The sequence below is a fragment of the Ischnura elegans genome, chromosome X, assembly GCF_921293095.1.
Source record: "Ischnura elegans chromosome X, ioIscEleg1.1, whole genome shotgun sequence".
NCBI lineage: Eukaryota > Metazoa > Arthropoda > Insecta > Odonata > Coenagrionidae > Ischnura > Ischnura elegans.
In genome coordinates, this window is record NC_060259.1 from 25563122 (window position 1) to 25581642 (window position 18521).

At 38.1% G+C, this 18521-nt stretch overlaps 2 protein-coding genes across 8 annotated transcripts in view; one reads left to right on the forward strand and one right to left on the reverse strand.

The window, feature by feature from the left end:
• The first annotated feature begins 614 nt into the window (after positions 1–614).
• Positions 615–9861, forward strand: LOC124170641. The gene is made up of 2 exons (XM_046549501.1): positions 615–840; positions 7292–9861. The coding sequence occupies exons 1-2, from the start codon at positions 832–834 to the stop codon at positions 7652–7654; spliced, it is 372 nt and encodes a 123-aa protein (XP_046405457.1). The 5' UTR covers positions 615–831; the 3' UTR covers positions 7655–9861.
• A 1106-nt stretch (positions 9862–10967) lies between these two features.
• The window catches only part of LOC124170640, a 44440-nt gene continuing 36886 nt past the window's right edge, over positions 10968–18521 (reverse strand). For 3 of the 7 annotated variants that reach the window (XR_006867529.1, XR_006867524.1, XR_006867528.1), the window contains 3 exons: positions 14771–14882; positions 13933–14051; positions 10968–11445 (listed from right to left, as the gene is read on the reverse strand). Coding sequence is in view for 1 of the 7 variants with exons in the window: in XM_046549499.1 (XP_046405455.1) it covers positions 11205–11445 (241 nt within the window). In the remaining 6 variants the exon portion in view is untranslated. Of the gene's footprint in view, positions 11446–13932; positions 14052–14770; positions 14883–15722; positions 15803–18521 lie in introns of all 7 variants that reach the window. The other 4 variants (XR_006867525.1, XR_006867527.1, XR_006867526.1 and 1 more) reach the window with 4 other exon arrangements.

Sequence of the window (18521 nt, forward strand, 5' to 3'; positions counted from 1 at the left end):
ATATCCTCTGACATTCCATTTTTTGATATAATTACATTTCATAATGTCAGCCAATAATCAAAGATTAATTTAATTGCCAGCATAATGCAAATTCAATATGCAGCAGACCCAATAAAATTTATGGTTTTATCAATCCATGCGAAATGACAACTAAATACAGGCAACCCACATGCCTCCCAAGCAACCGCCGAAATAAATTTCAGGCCTTGTGCTTGGTTGAGAGCTAGGCTTTCATTTGAATACTGTTTCTAATAAATGTATTGTATTTTACATATTTATTGAGAGAAATTTGGCTGCAATGGTAGGTCCACGTCCGCTGGGTTAAGCTAAGATAAATAAATAAACAATCTGAAGTACTCAAAAGGAAATATGGATGAGAAAATACAAACAATATGCGCCTTAAGGCAACTTATTTGCCACAGGCGTCGCAATATGCACACAATTTCGACTATTACTATGATGACCATACCCATCCACAAGGCCCTCCAGTAATACACCTTCTGAGAGTGGAAAACTTACGTACGCTCAACGGTTATCGAGCCTGTGCAAGTTTCCATCTCTCAGAAGAAGAGCGACGATGACAATCGTACATAATTTTTTTACAGCGACTCGTGACGTATAGGACGTTTCAGCTGACTGACAGCCTGGTTTATTTCTCTGAGAAAACGGTGACAGCCATCACCAGGAGTGAAAGCACACAATTTCCTTTCTCACGCCCTGCTATCCGGCAGATTTGGAGTATAAAGAGGCGGGCAGAAGCTGAGGTCCGTCACAAGTTCCTTGGCTCTCAAACAACTCTCTCGTGCGGAATAGACACACTCCTGACCAAAGATGAAGACGGTAAGTGTTCTCCTTCTTCACTCTCTACTTACGATTCCCATTATTGTGTCAGCACGCCCCTTCACACGATGCGTAACTCCCGCTCGTATCGTCTTCTAGCGTGACGCCATACTCGTTCAAAACTTACGCTATCAACATAAAATTTTTAGTATTGACTACATTGAGCAGCTTCTAGTCAATATTTGCCTTTTTTCAAGTATAAAAATTTTATTCCTAAGAAAATACAAACAATGTGGTAAAATTTTCATATTTTACGTCCCGGCAACTGTTGAAAAGGGTCAATTCTTTAATACGCGGAAAACAAAAAGATCGTAGCTTTTAGTTAATAGCCAGTTGAACAAAATGTCTGTAAAAATTCTTAAGCTTATTCCATAAACTTATCTAGGTCGATCGCAATGAACGGCACTTAAAGTTAATTTTATTCCAATGTAACTAACTCAATGTTAGACCTAATCGTTTGGATGTGACATAGATACGTAACAAATATTGCTATCGGTATACAAGGCAGCGAGAAACTTCACTATGGAGTCACACGTAGGTAATCCTTGACATGCCCGGTGATTCTAAGGTAGGTAGGCTACTGCGTAAAATACATTCACTACAAATATAGTGGACTGATGCACGTCTACCGTGGCACCGATCGCCTGAGAATGAAAAGAAGGTATCTAATTTTCATTCCTTACATCAAGTGAACTTGACCCCACGATAAATATAAGACTCCGTTGGGATACCTACTTACATCTGGGTTGGGGGATTATTTATGTAAGTATTATACGACTTTTTTTACGTTTTTAAATGAAACCCGCATTTATATTTTACCATTCCAATACAGGAAAAATGGCGAAAAGATATTTTTTTAATGTCAACCGAAAAAATAGTCTAAGATTACCACAAATATCGTGTTAAAAAAGATCAGGTATATTCCAAATTGCATAGAACAGTGCACCATGGTAATAATGCGAAATTCAGTTCGATATCAACATTTTGAACTTCCTGGCTTGATGTAACCTGTTTAGGTACGTATATTCAAATATTTCACGCAAATATTACCTGGACGATTACTGCAACAGAGTGACCAAGACCAGGCGAGTATTTATTAGGATATCGCAGGCTCGAGGATTGGAATCGGAAAAAATAGGATGGTTGAGTAGGTGCCTTCACCACATTGTGTTCGAGGTAGACACCGAAGGTACCGCTAGGGGGCAAGGAGGTAATAACTATAGATTCCGCCGGAGGCCTCGTAAGTCATTGACACTTCCCTGTGGATGAGAAGTTCTCGCGGAAAAAAACTCACAAGAACTATAAAAGCTGGCAATGCAGATGAAAAGGAGACGAGAAATAGCGTAAATACGATAACTACGAATTTACGAATTACGAAAAACTACGAATGATTGTAACTAACTCAAAGTAGTATTTCAAGATCATTAAGATTGCAAAAGAAAACTCAGTTTAGTTATCACGCTATAAAGCCGATTGGACCACAGGCGTTGCGAAATAGGTCACAACTAAGATATTGTAAATTTCAAGAGCTAATTAGTCACTTAAATGCAAAATCTGAGACTCCAACCGGAGAAGGTTATTCATCTCGCTTATAATATAAGATGCCATGTTTATCCCCGGGTTTTCTAGAACACGACAATGGTTCGAGCACTTGGGTCCTCATCAGGAACAGCAAATGGATCGCCAGAGGCGCATATAATCGGGCGCTAAGGGCCCAATCCCCATAAAAGAGAAAATATTGCAGCTTTTAAGCTGACTACCGCCCGTCACTTTAAGCTATCATAGTACTTCCTATCGATCAAATAGTATATCTTCCTTTATCCTTTCCGTAGGCGGATTTCGGAGGAGGGCACATGCCCCCCCCCCCTCCTAGACGCTTAAAAATACACTAACTTTTTATACGGTTATCATTACGTTCGCTTTGTTTTGTGCATTTAGGAGCACCGATCATTTGATTTCATATCAAAATAAAGAGAATATTTCCTCCAGTAATTTTTGTATCTTGTTTTTAATCTCAAGTATGAGAAGATCGTATGCCTGTTAGACCCTTGTGCCCCCCAGAAAATTCCTGGATCCGCCCTTGATCCTTTCTGTCACATTTATTTTAAATTCAAAATATCGAGGGTTATTCTCACACTAACCTAACCTTACATTGAACTTGTTTCCCCCTCCCAAAGAAATAATTTATTTCAGTTACTGAGGTCGCGTTCATTTCACTTATTCACAAAAAATGTGGATACGAAAGGTGATGGAAGGATGAAAATAGAGTTGAGTTATTTTAGAGATTCTTGGGAGGGTTAGCGTGGCTTTGTTTTGGAAATAGATGGAGAGGATTTTAAAGAAAAGGAGGAATGGCAAACGTCAAGGTTGGAGGACTTAATGCTTACCTGTAAAACCGCCGGTATGGTATATGGAGTCGGAGAACAGAGGAGAAAGAGAAGATCATTTGGTCATCACATAGTTTATTATAATAGTCCTCATGACTTATACATCACTGCAAGAAGAGGCGGAGGTTGGAGCCTATACAAAATTTAGACCCCCTTTTCATCTGGGCTAGTCCAAAAAATAAATTCCGCGGCCCTGACCATAAGAAAGGCTGCTGCAGATAATTAATTCTACTAGTTACGGTATGAGGCTCTCTCGTTGAGTGTTTCAATGTTGGAAAAGTAATAGCGTCAGTTCTTGGTCTGGGCCTACCCTATAAATAAATGTGCCCGCGAGTGCAGATAATTAGCAAAAAAAATCCATAGGAGTTTAAAAAAATTCCGTGACCCGGATTTGAGTTTAGAGGTTGAGACCCGGACTTGGGAGTTTAGAGGTTTAGGGCACGGCAAAGCAGAGGCCAAAAATTTTGCGGGGCGGTATTCTCCCGCATGCTACGCTTTAAAGGCCGCTTTTTTCTCGGGGCTCGTATTTGCACAATAATAGGTCGAGCAATTTTGTAAAATAACTTTGTCATGTTAAGAGGTGAATTGCTAGAACGCATGCGAGAATGCATAGACGTGAGGTGGCAAAATATTTAAAATGAAATATTAAGAAACATTAACATGTATAAAAAACTATTAACAAACATTTAACAAAATATTAAGCTCTAATTTCGTTTATTCATTCGCGCAATTCCACGCCATTATGAGAAATTAATGCAGTAATAACCCAAACAATTCCGTGCCCCGTGAAAAATGGCCTTGATACATGCTTCTTGATCCCTCGCCCTACCCGACACGGATCAAAACTAGGGGGGCGAGCCATGGTTGTTCAAGTTGTAGGTAAGCTTTAAGCATGGAAAAGGTTAATGAAATCAACATTTTAAGGAAACTGTAACAGCTCTATATTAGTTTTTAAAATTATTTACTTGAAAAAATATTATTTTCCTTAAAGGCATTTGCAATTTTAGCTTAAAGGGGGGGCAGCTGCCCCCTCCTGCCCCTCGCTGGGTACACCCATGCTACCCGATGAGATCACCGCAAGGGGTCCTGCAAGGTGCTCAAAGTAGACACCCTGTTACACCAAAAAAGCGGTAAATCGCGGCCAAGCGAGAGGCCTATTAGCGGCTATGCAATGGTCCGACAAAAAATAATACTGTAGAACAAAAGCTATCGGGCACGTTAAGTCAAAGATAAACCAAAGAATGGAAAATTTTTAAAAACATTTGATGCACGCTTCATGGATAAATCGAGAAAATGCACGTATTATTTGCCTTCTCATGTTCCGTCCAAGAGAAAGGGCGATGGGTCCTGTTTCATGTCCAGATCAAGGCAATAGGGTGGTTTCCTATTATTTTATATTGCCTAAATCGAAAGATTATTACTCCTGGAGTACGCATTTCACGCTTTTAGATTTTTAAATGACGATATCCATTTTTCGCGATTAAATGAAGAGTGAAAATTTTCAAGCGCCCGAAAACGCGACGGCTAAGTATGAATGCTGGGAAAAGCCCATGTAACGTCATTCTTGTTCCCGCTGCCGCCGTGTGAGGTGACCTTGGGGCGAGGACATGAGCGCCACCACGACGTAGGCTGCTAGCAGGTAGGGCTTGGCTTAAATAAGGATTATTAATACCCTATCAAACAAAGAAAACTTTCCGACCATAGGCAATTTTAATAGGTTGTTATTAAGAGATGTTTCTCTGAGCTCTGTGCCTCATGCATGCATTGTTAATCTCAGACGATGTAAAACTCCTCTACTCGTATAGAATCTAGGTCCCTGTGACGTCACGTGGAGTGGCATCGCATGGGCGCCAATCTAGACTTTTTCAAATGAGGTTAAAATTGACCATTAACATTCGTCTAAACTGAGATTTCTAAAACCAAATAATACGTATATTATGAATTCACTAATGTTGGGTAACGAATCGCAATCAATACCTTCCGTTTTCTTTGATGATGGAAACTACCCTATTGATGTTTCCACGATGGAATTTTTGTAATGCAGCGCACACGACAGCGTCATGCTACAGTTTTCATTCAATCAGAATTGTCTACTTCAAATACTAGAGCTTGGGCAGGAGAGCGTGAACCTCTTATTCAGCCGCAAAGTCTCTGCACAAAGTATAAATTTCATAAGTGAGAGCAACGATCCAGACAAAATTACCAAAATATTTCGAGAAACGCTGTAGACTAGGTTATAACAGCGACGCAAATACGACAATGCTGGTTGCGCGTTCCGTGACTCGTGTGGTAAAACTAACATAGGGACAAAGTTTCAGAAGAAAAACAAAAAATACTACACAGCTGCCGTTGAGATTTTGTGTAGATGTAAGTAATGACTTTTTTCAATGGACCCATCGCTGCACATTCACACAATATGTTCGGTCCAGTGTTGATCAATCAAGTGTTTTAGCGAATGGTACGGAAAACGTTAAATTATGGTATTTTCTTTTTCCGTTATAAAGTTGACTCAGAAAATAGAAAAAAATTATTCCTTTGAAATGTTCAACGCAATCAAATGCATGCACAACGTGGAATCTATCATTTAGGCCACTAGCGTACATATATAATATCTTAATGGGAGGGCAAAGATCATTATTGGGTTAGGGTATGCAATATTACATACGGACATTTTATGATAATTTATGCATAAAACAAGGGTGAAATCAAATATTAGGAAGTACGATAGTACCATTGCTTGGCAGGAATAATGACGACAGCACTCAGCTGTGGGTGGTGGACAGCTTCAATGCTAAATATATTCCTCACTTCGGAGGGAAACCAAGCCCTCAGCTTCCCCCTTATAGCCCCTGCTTTAGGTGCTGAAGCATCGTAGGATGGGAAAATGGTCTCTTAATTGCCAAATAGGAGCATAAGAGTTACAGTAAAATCCAAAATGTAAAGCAAATATTTCACAATATGCATTTTTATTTCTATTTATTAAAAATTAATGTAACTCTATCTATCCCCAATAATGATAATCTTATTGTGAGGCCATGCATAGTGGCAATACCATACTCTATGATTTCTTACATCCTCTGCACTTCTTTGACAACCACATAATTTTTCCCAATCCCTACTTGGCACCCACATGCGCTGCAGTCTCTACAATTAAACTTTCCATTCATTCCATTGTTTTGCTGATGAGTTAGAAATGCTAACAGATGCATGTAGCTGCTATTTTACACTGAGCCAACTTGAACAAAGCGAAGCCCCCTACCCCAATTACCCACTATAGGTTTATAAGCTATCCACTTCTTTTGATTCAAGATTCAGATTTGACAAAAAAAAGATTCTGATTCAGCTACATTTAGGATTTGACCCATCACTACCAGATAAACCAGATTCATGATTTATAATAATAACATTAATGGAATTCATGCAGAGAAAGAGAGCACTTGAGGAAATGAACAAGGCAATATTAATATCTATTCCCTTGCCTTGAGATAATATGTATGTTGACATATACTTTCCATTTAACATACTTTAAATCGTTGTACACAATTTTGTCTGTAATATTTAAACAAGAGAAACTCATCAAAAAAGTATTAATTATTCACAATTCCAACTTAATACTTTCAGTAATAAGTTCTACTAATGAACTAATATACCCATAAAATTATAAAAAAAAACTCAAATCACAATACTCCATAAATCACCTACACCCACAATATAAATGTTTCAACCCATGGCAGATTTGGATTCGAGAGCTACCCCAGACACGAGATTTTAATTCATTCAGGATAAAGATCTAGTTCTTTTCTTCAGGCCACTGCACACTATGAGAATTTTCGCTGGGGATTATGCACAGGCAACCTTAAATTGGAGCCCTGGACCCAACAATAAGCTAAATTATTCTTTGATAATGCCAGATATTCTACCCATTAAGTTGCACTGCTCTGACAAACCACCTTACATTTATAATACATAAATTTGTTGAACTAAAGAGAAAATTTCACATTACACTAATCATGACATCATCTTGACAACAGTGATAACATGTTCCTATCCTAAATATTTTGCAGGCTATTGTTCTGTGTCTGGTAGTATTTGCCGTAAGTCTGGAGGTGTCATTTGCACGGCCTCGTTTCCTGGCAATCCCACTGGAGGATGTGGAATTCTTAGAAGTTGAACAAGGCCAAGTGCGAGCACCCCTGATACGAATGGCACGCGCTGCAGTACCTAGGCCACAGCAGTTTGAAGAACGACGAGACGATCAGCAATTTGTTGCCTCAGAGGATCAGAGCCGCTTCCAGCGTGGTATTCACGGAGGTGGCGGCGGCGGTGGTAATGGTGGTCACCACGACCATGTTGACTTTGGAGCCCACACAGGACATCATGGAGCTTTTGGATGGTATGCTGATTTCCCAGTCCACAAGGAACGTTAAGAGGATGACATGAGGAGCACTCATATTACTAGTGTGTGTTCTTGCAATGAGCTCTTAACTCATTCCTTTGTAACTTCCTATGCTTCCGCTATCCTGTAAAATTCTTTCACATTATTTTTCATAATTTGTTGTACTTCAGTTGAATAAATTGTTGTTGTTTGAATAAGAGATTTCAGAGCACTCATTTTTACACAAAAAGTTTAATATAATTGATATAATGGTCTTACAGATAGAAGTGTATAAAACCATAATCGAAAAGTTAGAAAATCGATATTCCATAAATTCAGCACCCAACAATGACATTGACATAAGAGTGGAACTTTCAGCAGTGGTACAGACACTGACAATTTGATACAATTAAAATGCCCTAAGGTCTCAGATGAAATAGAAAGCCTATCAGAAACTATTAAGAACATTTTATTGAATAACTTCTAGTTACTTCGTTGGCTTGCTTGCCTGAAATTGAGGTCGAAAATTAAGTCTTTGAGCCAATTATGTTCTAAGTGATGACTCCCTACTTTCTCCCTTTAACAGCTGTTGTTCTTGTTACTCATAACACTCAAGTGATTGTACTCTTTCTACTGCTTTATAATGTGATACAATTTCATTGCATTATGTCAGTGTTATGAAAACATTTTAAGACTCAGTAACTTGCACCTTTTCATGGTGGTAAATTCTTCTTGCAAGACTTTCATATTTTATATTATTTTCTACTAGCCTGAGGATATCATAATTTAGTGAGTCCTTGAGTGGATATCCTGAAGGTGAGTTAAAATGTATTGCATTCAAATTTCATAATTACATTTATTAGTTTCAAATTTCATCTAAAGGAGAAATACCAGGCTTGAGGTTACCAAAGAATTTCATGTTCAATTCTCTCAAGTATGTATAGTAGTCGTCAACTATCATCAGAGAGAATTTAGAGAGAGTATGCTATCGACTTATTTGGAAAATTCACATTTATTTCTCTCGGAAGAGGTAAGCAGTCTTTGCTGTGTCAAATAATAGGGTTTTGGAAGGTATGCGTTAGGGAAACGATTGGTGCTGGAGACCATACCAGTGTGCTGGCACTGCACAGAATTAAATTTAAGTCGTGAAATTACACTGGAATATGGGAAAACACTAAAATGGAGGTAAAGAGCTCAATTAAGGATTCAAAAGTCAGTCCAGAAATGTTTAAAATTGGGTTAGAAGTGGATAACTAGCCGGCCTGTTGGTTTATTGTGATAGTGAATGCTACGGTCAATAATAATTTGATGATAATTCAAATTATTTATTACAGGTTGTTTTTGACATATTAAATCAACTGCATACGATTAATATACCATAATCAATTGATATGATATTGCTTAAATCAAAATGGTTAACGGATGTTTTTTTACCAATATTTTGTGATTGATAGTCACTTTATAAGAAGCAAATAAATGGGTCAACACGTGGTTAATTAAAACAAAGTTCGCACAATGCACATCGTGATTTTCATTTTGTTTTTATGGCCTGATCCATCGCTGCACGTTTACTAACTTGATCAATTAAAATGCGAATTCTTCGTAGATATTTGCATTACATGCCTAAGAGACCTTTTTTCGTAAGGTCCAAAATTGACTGCAGGATGGTTGAATTGTGAATTTCTTGATTGTTGCACATGTGCCAAAATGAAGTAAGTTTTGTGTTGGGTTTGCCACCGGCAAATAATTAAAACATGAATAAGAACAATGATGCTTGTATTTCTTTAGGATATACAGGAGGTTATCTCACATAGCGTCCTTTGCCCACACATGCTCACATCCAGTCACATCCATGCTCCTTACACATCACTTCCTGTCTCTAAGTCCAAAAACAAAACACTCACTAAAAATTTTAACATAAACATACACAACATCCTCCCCCCTCTTAACACAATACATATCAAAGAATTGGCAATAATATAAAAAAGTAGTGAGGCATTCCCATCTAACAAAATCATTAAAATGCTTGGAAAAACCAAGCTCTCTTAATTAAAATCTACTGTTCTCTGATTTGATTTCCTTGCACTAATGGATTTTGCTTTATCTTTTCAATCTGTAGGAGTCCCTCCACCCTCTCATCACGTGGCTCCCTGGATTCTTCAATGCTACTTCACCACTTTCGATAATTATTTTAGTAATTGATGTCACTTATCCATTTGCTCACACCTGAGTACCCCCAGCCTTACACGTCACTTCCTGTCTCTATGTCCAAAAACAAAACGCTCACTAAAAATTTTAACATAAACATACACAACATCTACCCCTCTTCATAACACAATACATATTAAAGAATTGGCAATAACAAGGGATGGACAGATCCAGGATTTTTATTGGATCCGGATTTGGATCGGTTCCTTGATTTTGGAGCGGGATCTTTCCAATCGGATATTTTCCGATCCAAATGCATTTCCAAATTCCCGAGATTTCCCCAATGGTTGTTCAATCTCTTGGGAAGAGTCACACTATGTGCCAGCCACATTTTGCTATTTTTATTTTCCACAGCTGAAATTTTCCTACTTAACCTCTGCAAGTGCTTTCAAACAAAACGGTTCATGAGTAGGACAAGAATCGCATGCGACGGCGCATTCAAAGATAGAATCGGAACTCTTTCCACCCTTATTGCGCGTTGCATTCACTGAAGCTATTATTCAAAATTTCGGATCCAGATCCGATGTCTTCTGCAACTTTGGATCCGATGTATCCGATGAAGGGCAATATCCGCGGATATTTGGATCAGAGGTATCTGATCATCCCTAGCAACAACATAAAAAAGTTGTAAGGCATTCCCAGGTTACGAAGTTATTAAAAATACTTGGATAAAACCAAGCTCTCTTATTTGAAATGTGTGAAATATACTCGTCTTTGTTTAGATTTCCTCGTACAAATGGATCTTTGCTTTATCTTTTTTAGTCTGCAGGAGTCCCTCTGCCCTCTTATCACATGGCTCCCTGGATTCTTTGATTCTATCTCGATTAATTCAATCATTAATTTTTTAAATAGACGTTACTTCTCCATTGACTTTGGAGGGGCCTACCCCAAAATTCCTTTCACTGGAGAAATCTCTGCTTGGAGGTTTTTGGTACCGCACAAATCTGCCGCCAGGTATGAGTGTGTAGCTATAGGAGGGATTAGATCCAAAAGAAGATCCACACTGCTCAACTTCATCATCCAGGGTCACTACATCCCTCTCTCCCTTCACAACCATGCCAATTCCCGCTTCTCCATTAGTAGCTGCAGGCAGTTCTGGCATTCTATTTTCCTCAAGAACACCACTTACAAGCATGAAATCTTTTTTACAGATGTTCATCAAGTCATCAGATGAAATGTTCTGACTTCCTTCTTCAGCAGCACCATTTGCAGGGCTTGTGTAGATTTCTAATGTCTGTTTTTCTTCAGAAGAATCTGCCAGCATTATTTCTGGCTCAGTTAAGGATACATCTCCCAATTCAAAGAGACTATCTGAATTCACCATCTTGCGTTGTCTTCTGTGGCCACTTCGATCCCTTCACGAAACACCCCAAAGGTCCTCCGCGGTGTCAACGTCAAAAGCAGGCGCTCAGGGAAAGGGTGCCGCTACGCTCCAATTGGTCAACATGTCCACCCCTCCCCACCTGCCTGTTGCCTCCTGGCTCCTCTGCTTTGCTGCAATACTCTCGACCAACAATGACAAATTGGAGGGCTTGTGACAGGATAGGGTCCTTCCTTGTCCACTTGGAGATAGAGGCAGCAGTCAAGGGTACTTCCTCCAGCATAATGGCCACTGGATCAGGGAAGATTACCCTTCTGGAAACAAGATGTTATGTTAGAAAGTTAATATAAAGAGATGAGCTCTCACACTGTCTGTACCTATTGTTGGTAATTATCTACACTGGTACCAACAAATAGACAGCAGGTGAAAATTAAAAATTCTAAACTTCCAAAGAAGCAATCAAGATCATCATTGTAATGGCTTATACTGAAATCATAATAGCTATCGACACGAGCTATTTTCCAAATCAAATGAGCATGGCTGCTGAAGCTGATGAGTGTAGAACATATCGGTCACATACTACAATCATGACATTTTATTTGAGATTAAATAATGTGTACGAGGATACCTATTTGTATGAACACTAGTTATTCCATTACATATCTTAAATAATTATTTTCATATCTTTTCCATACCCAATAAGATTTAACTCTAAAATACAACCTAATTCCTTGGACATTATTTAACTTTCAAATTAATTTGACTCATTTTAACATATCTACTCAACCTTAATAGAAAGAAATTTTCATGTAGACTGATGCTCTCCCAATTGATCCAGCAAATAATGATTGAAGTATAACTTCTTTGAACAATGTGCTGATTTTCATCGCTGATAAATCCAGTGATAGGCCCCAAAACCATGTCAAGCGAAGTCGCTGGAGCATAAAAACAAGTGAATAGAGTTCTACAGTAAAGCTAGTGGGAAAATTTTTGTCATCAGTCACTGAGTCAACTTGTTCAACTCCTAATGATGTTTCACATGGTAGTGTATACATATTGAAATTAAGACATCCATAATTCCAGGCTTCTATATAATGATGGATTAAGCTATCACTAGTAGCTTAACATTTCCTGCCTGAATAAAAAAAAACCTTTAACAGTTAACGAACGCATTTTTAATCCAATATTCTTAAAATTACCTCATATTTACTCCAACTTGACCAAAGCACAAACAAACCAATATAGCATAAATTATTTCCTCCTCATAAACTCAATTACATCCCCCACTTCCCTCTAAATCTTGCAATATCCTGATTTGCATGAACATATTATTATATTAACTTACACAAAAAGAAAGACAAATTACCATGCAATAACTGCAGAGGAATAGCCCTGCCTGACATAGCACAGAGTGTGCTTCCTAGCAATGGCTGGCGGTGATGAGGAGCCTTGAATAAGCTACAACCTCTAAGGTAGTTACGCATCCCACAAAAAACAGATAATTTTGAATTCGAAATTGAATTCGTTTAAACTCAAAGGGCATATCGGTTAGGATTATGGAAATCTTCAGAATGAGAACTTCAACATCTTTGTATTTTCCCTCTACTAAAGTTGCCTTAATCACATTGATCATTTTTTTTTATAACCAAACGCATTCCATTGCATAGTTATGGTTGGTTTTGGTTTCGAAGCATCATGACCACTGAGCCAACATTCAGCTGTTTATTGTGCGGTGGTAAGCCAGGCACATACAAGAAGTTGAAAAATTTAGATGGATAGTTGGCGACTTCCCCTTAGTTTGTTACACAGGCAAAAGATTTGAGTGAATGCAGAGTACCAACAATCTGATTCTGAATGGCGAAGTTTAAGTCATCCACATCTTGGTTCTTAGCCGCAATAATTGCTCACTCACCCAATTATTTGTTATTTTTGTAGTTATCAATCATGTTTGGGAAAACTTTGTTGATGAGATCATTTTTCGATTAAACTAAATTACAAAAATTCAGAGGTAGTGAAATCAATTTGGTCGATTCGTCGACAGGAACACCACCATTACTGATAGTAAACAATTGCTTGGAGATTTGTTAACATAAACTGAAGTGACATGCTTGTTGGCAACTCAACTCGAGCTGGGCATAGCTCAAATTACATGATTTTAACATTATTTTAATATTTATAATATGTTTTAACTATATAAAATGTCTCTAATACTGTTACGACGCATTAAATTGGTAAAAAAACAAATCATCTTGTCCGGTAGTGTCCGAATCCACGGTAAAAACACAAATGATAATTTCCACACTTTTAATTCAATCCTGAACTACCAACCATGGTTTCAACATATTATGTCATTATCAAGGTAAAATGAAATGATATGGCAAAATGAAAATAACTAGTCAGAATGAATGACAAAACCTTGAAAATGACATAATATGTTGAAACCTTGGTTGGTAGTAGAGTTTTGAATTCAAAGTGCGGAAATTACCATCAGCGTTTTTATCATGGTTTCATCCTACTTCCACAAAATCAAGCCTGAAATGATTTTACACGTGAGTATTCAAAGGTACAGACTGATGCTGATAATTTATTTTGTGGGCTGAGAGTAATCTTCTTCATTTTAATGATAATAAAATTTTCCGTCATAACATACCATACCTAAGACAACCAAAATGGAAGATCTTAAGAGTATATTTTGGTAAAAAATTACTTTTATCAGTCATATAATGGGTAACTGAATATACATTACAGTATGACTAATGCCAACAGAGGGATTCTTTCAACCATTCCCTCCCTACCCTTACCTCATGGTGCAAATGACCTCAGCAGTCATCACAGCTTCCACAGTTACAGTAACAGCAGCAGTTATCTCCTCAAAATACCATACCAAGGATTATTCGGAAAACACGAGACTCGGAATATCCTGAAATTAAGATTTTTCTAGTGTTTACATCACTTTTTTAAAGTGAGCATTTATCTAACCGCACAACTGCCATTACAACCGTGAATGATGAATGAACAAAAATAGCTTAAGAACCTAGAAGAATCTCCCCTCTTTGTACATCTGCTCGTTAAAAAAATAATATTCAGATAAAATTTTAGCAAGAGTTGATGGAATCAACGGGTTAGTGCTTCTCTTTTGGCATTCTTCTGCATACACAGCACCGGGACCCACAAGCCGCATGATTTGTCTTGACGTAATGTTTTGCTTTCCCATTACTTACAACAACACCGGATCATTTTTGTATTAAATTCAATATAATGGTGCTAAGACATTCCTGAGTCAAAAGGAACTCTCGTATCTTTCACGTCTTAAATTTGATTTCAATGATTACGTGACGATTGACGACGTGAGCTATTCTCCAAGGACATTCACTTTAAATCCCATTCCGTTAAAAATAAAATCTTTCCACCTTGCAGAGTTAAGTTAATAGCTATTGAAGGTCTGACCATGTTTCATTTAAACCCACTAAGATAAAAGTTGAGTCAGTTTTGATCAGCGCACCACGTAAGCAGCTTTCCCCAGCTCCATTCGTCCTGCGGAGGTGGGGTTAGCCAGCAGAATGAGACAACAAATGCTGCTTGTACCGTCGTGTTCATTCATCATCAACTTTCGTGCACGTTAAAAATCAATATACTTACTTGGCTGACCTTGGAAGCTCAAATTTTGGAGCAGGGAACATTTAACAGCTCATTTGGGCGTTATTTCGCGTGGGTGACATAATTTTACATTGACAAAATTCCAGAAAATCTTCTGTAAGAGAAAGATATTCCATAATAACGATCATCACAATACTTTAATCACAATTAATATCTAATAAACAGCATCGCTAATAATTGATAACTTATTATTCTTTATTATAATCTCCGTATAACATGTGCACAGCACGCTCGCTTGTGTGACTAAAATCAGCACACGTGCTGCAATCTTCTCATAGAACAGTTTTCTGACAAGTCACAAAGTGAGGTATTTCTTCCAATGGGACAGAAAAAATACATTTCGTACCAGAGATTGTCTTTTAAGTGAAAAGTTTCACAGCCAAGGCTGGAAATACATGGGTTCATATGGGGTTATTCATGGGACCAAAAAAAATCCATGCATAAGTGAGGTAATCATATAACCGAGGGTCATTTATCTGAGGTTCTACTGTATTATATTTTCTATAGTATTATTTATAGTATCTAAATATTTCCCTGATGCACACTGTAAAAATATGACCCAAGTTTCATACTATTTAGGTGTGCAATTGCAATGATTGAAATGATTGCCAGTAAATACACCACCCCATGACACCACTTTTGAAATCAGCAGCTGGAAACATGAGGAAGGAAGAGAATTAAGTCACTCAAAGATAGAACAAATATTTTTCATTTTTAAATTTCATTTCAGAGACAACGTTACATTCCAGAGGGGGGAAATGTTGGGGAAAATAGGTACTGCGGTTGTCAACGACTAGGGGGGGAGGTGTAGTAAGGATGTCACAGAAGATATAATACTTTACAAATGAGCCCATATTGAGGGCAAAATGGCTCCTCCATTGCCAATTTGAGCGGGGACTTGACGATTCAGTGCATTAAGTTCTCACGTAATTACCTTTCTATCTATCCATGAGGGAGGCGGTGTCTGGCTGTCTTTCGTCCTGGAAGTGCTGAATCGTAAGGTATGGGCTTGAACTAAATTCATGAAAGAATTTGTAAAGGGCTTCAGTCAATGCTTAGCGAGTGTCTAAGCTGCAAACAGTGGAGAAGAAGCAGCGACCGAGACTAGACATGACAGCATTGACAACGAAGATGGAAGTGAGAAGTATCTTAAATATTGGGCTATATTTACCACCATTTAATTTTGCAGGCCACACGTAATGAAGGGGCACTTCCTACTCTGACCATGAACTTTCTTGTAGCACTCCTACCCATTCCATCATTCAGTTAGACATTTCTTTCCAAAACCCTTGTTTTCTCTCTCCTACAGCCTTTTGCTGATCTTCCTGGCACCCAACTTATGCATCCCGAACCCCCCACCACTAGCATTTGTCCCCTTCCCTAGCATTTCCCACCCCTCTACGGTAACGGAGCTTGTGTGCGTCATAAAAAAACACGGCCCCCAAACATAGTCTCATGCCCCGTTCACACTACCATCATTCTCAACCAGTGTAAAGATGACGTCAGAACCAGCATGCGTTCACACATACCATGGGTAGACACTGGCGACATTTGATGAATGGCAAAGTAAGGCCAAGTGAAAAAATGAATTGACGAGAGCGAATAACCTGTTGGAAGGAAATAAAGAGGATCTGCAGGAAAAAATTCCTGTGCTAATTAAATGATTTTCGATGTATACGCATATTATTAGCTGATTAGGAATGAAATAATTGCATTCCAGCATTGTTCCTTGCAACATTTTTGCCACATATAAGTTAATTCAGATATGTTAGTCCAACTAATCATTTTGTAGATAGTGTGGTTTTCATTTTTCTACTGTTCTATTGAATCCGAATAAAAGTAAGTACATCACACTCGCGATTATCCGCGGTAATGATGGGGAGAGACAGCATGAACAATTGGAAAACACGGATAATCCAAACTTAACTTTTATTATTTTAATGTTCATATCATGGTAAATCAAACAATTTATTATTATTTACAGACATTTTCTGTTACTTAAGATTGCTTTCTGGGTGCACTAAGAGCTTTCTGCGAGAGACCGCTATTTTTTTTAGCAATGATAACATGATCCCACTCGTATTCCTACTGCTCCATATAAGACCTAGAAATATGAGGCTTGGAAAAGGGAACACGGAGCTTCCGTGAATGCAGCTAGCACACGATCACATCCGTTTTACGAAGGGGATTCTAATGGAAATAATAAGCCCGGTGTATCCTAACATTAAATGCAGACATTCTGGTGATTTTGCATCCGATTTTATTTTCTATGAAGATTGCGAAAAACATTGAACGAGAGTGAAAATCAAGCATGCATAATCCGCCACACGGATATGCTGCAGCTGGATGATCGGGAGCCTGCTGTATTAGTAATAATTTGGTTGGTATCAACAAATAAAGACTACTACTTCCCCTAGAATCGGATGTGTTGACACATCATTGATGTAGGTGATGAAAAGAGGACCTAATAATCTTGAGCCTTAAGCCTCAATTAAGCCACCCTTGTGGTGATTTGGGATTGAGATGCGCTTGTCACTGCATTGCAGACCTAGTAGTTATTGTTTTCTGATTTTGAAAAAGGACATGATCCAATCTGAAGCTATACCATAAATTAAAACTTTATTTTACTTCAATTCCATAGGAGTAGTAGTGGTAGCATTCAATAGTTGACAAATTAACTTGTAGAAATGAGACTTGAATATGCTAGAAATTAATCTTATGAAATGAGAGAGAGAACATGGTAATTTTTTTGTATTATTTAATGTCAACTGACATTTCTAATTTTATTTTCTAGAGTTAAGTGACTAGCAGTTAGCCTGATATTTTATATTGGTATGGGAGGAAATTTTGTTCACGGATGAACATAAGAAATCTTTTATGAACTGGGCCAAAGAACACTTACCAAAATATTTAAATAATTTTGACATAAGATTCTTAATATAGTAGTTTCCACATTTTACATTATTTCTAGCAAAATACAGCAGACTCTCGATTATCTGGCTGCGGTTCATCCGGGTTGCGGATTATCCGTGCATGATTTTCACTCTCGCTCAGTTTTTTCCGCGATCTTTACAAAACAAATAAAATCGGACGCAAAATCATCAGAATTACTACATTAATGCTAAGATACACCGGGCTTATTATTTTCACTGGAATCCCCTTCTTAAAACGTTAGCAATCGCGTGCTAGCTGCATTCACGGGAGCACTGTGTTCCTGTTTTCCAAGCCTTGCAGCGTGCTACTGCGTTCCGTGATCACGGATACACATCCTGCAGCTGTTGCAACCCAGGCAACTTGTGCAAGACGCAACTACGTGGTGTAGTGCCTGATAGTGTAGTTTCCGACGTCGCACAGTGGTTTTGAAGCATTCGTACAAACCACTTTTCTGTATCCATGATCACACAGCCACAGATGTATGGTTTTGAAACCAGGCCTTACAAGGAGCATTAATAATACGAGTACAGCAATGTTATCACCGTGAAAAAGATCGCGAACAGGCGAAGAAATCTCTCATTGAGTCTGGGAAGCACTATAAAATAACAGAATAACTGCATAAATAATAATATATTTTTTGTTTTAGGTAAATTATGGACATTGCAAGACATTTAAGTGAAAGTTTGGGTTATCCGTGTTTTCCGATTATTCGTGCCGTCTCTCCCCATCATTAGCCCAAGTAATTGGGAGTGTGCTGTATTTATAGGGAAAATTCAATATGTCCGTAAAAATACAAGGT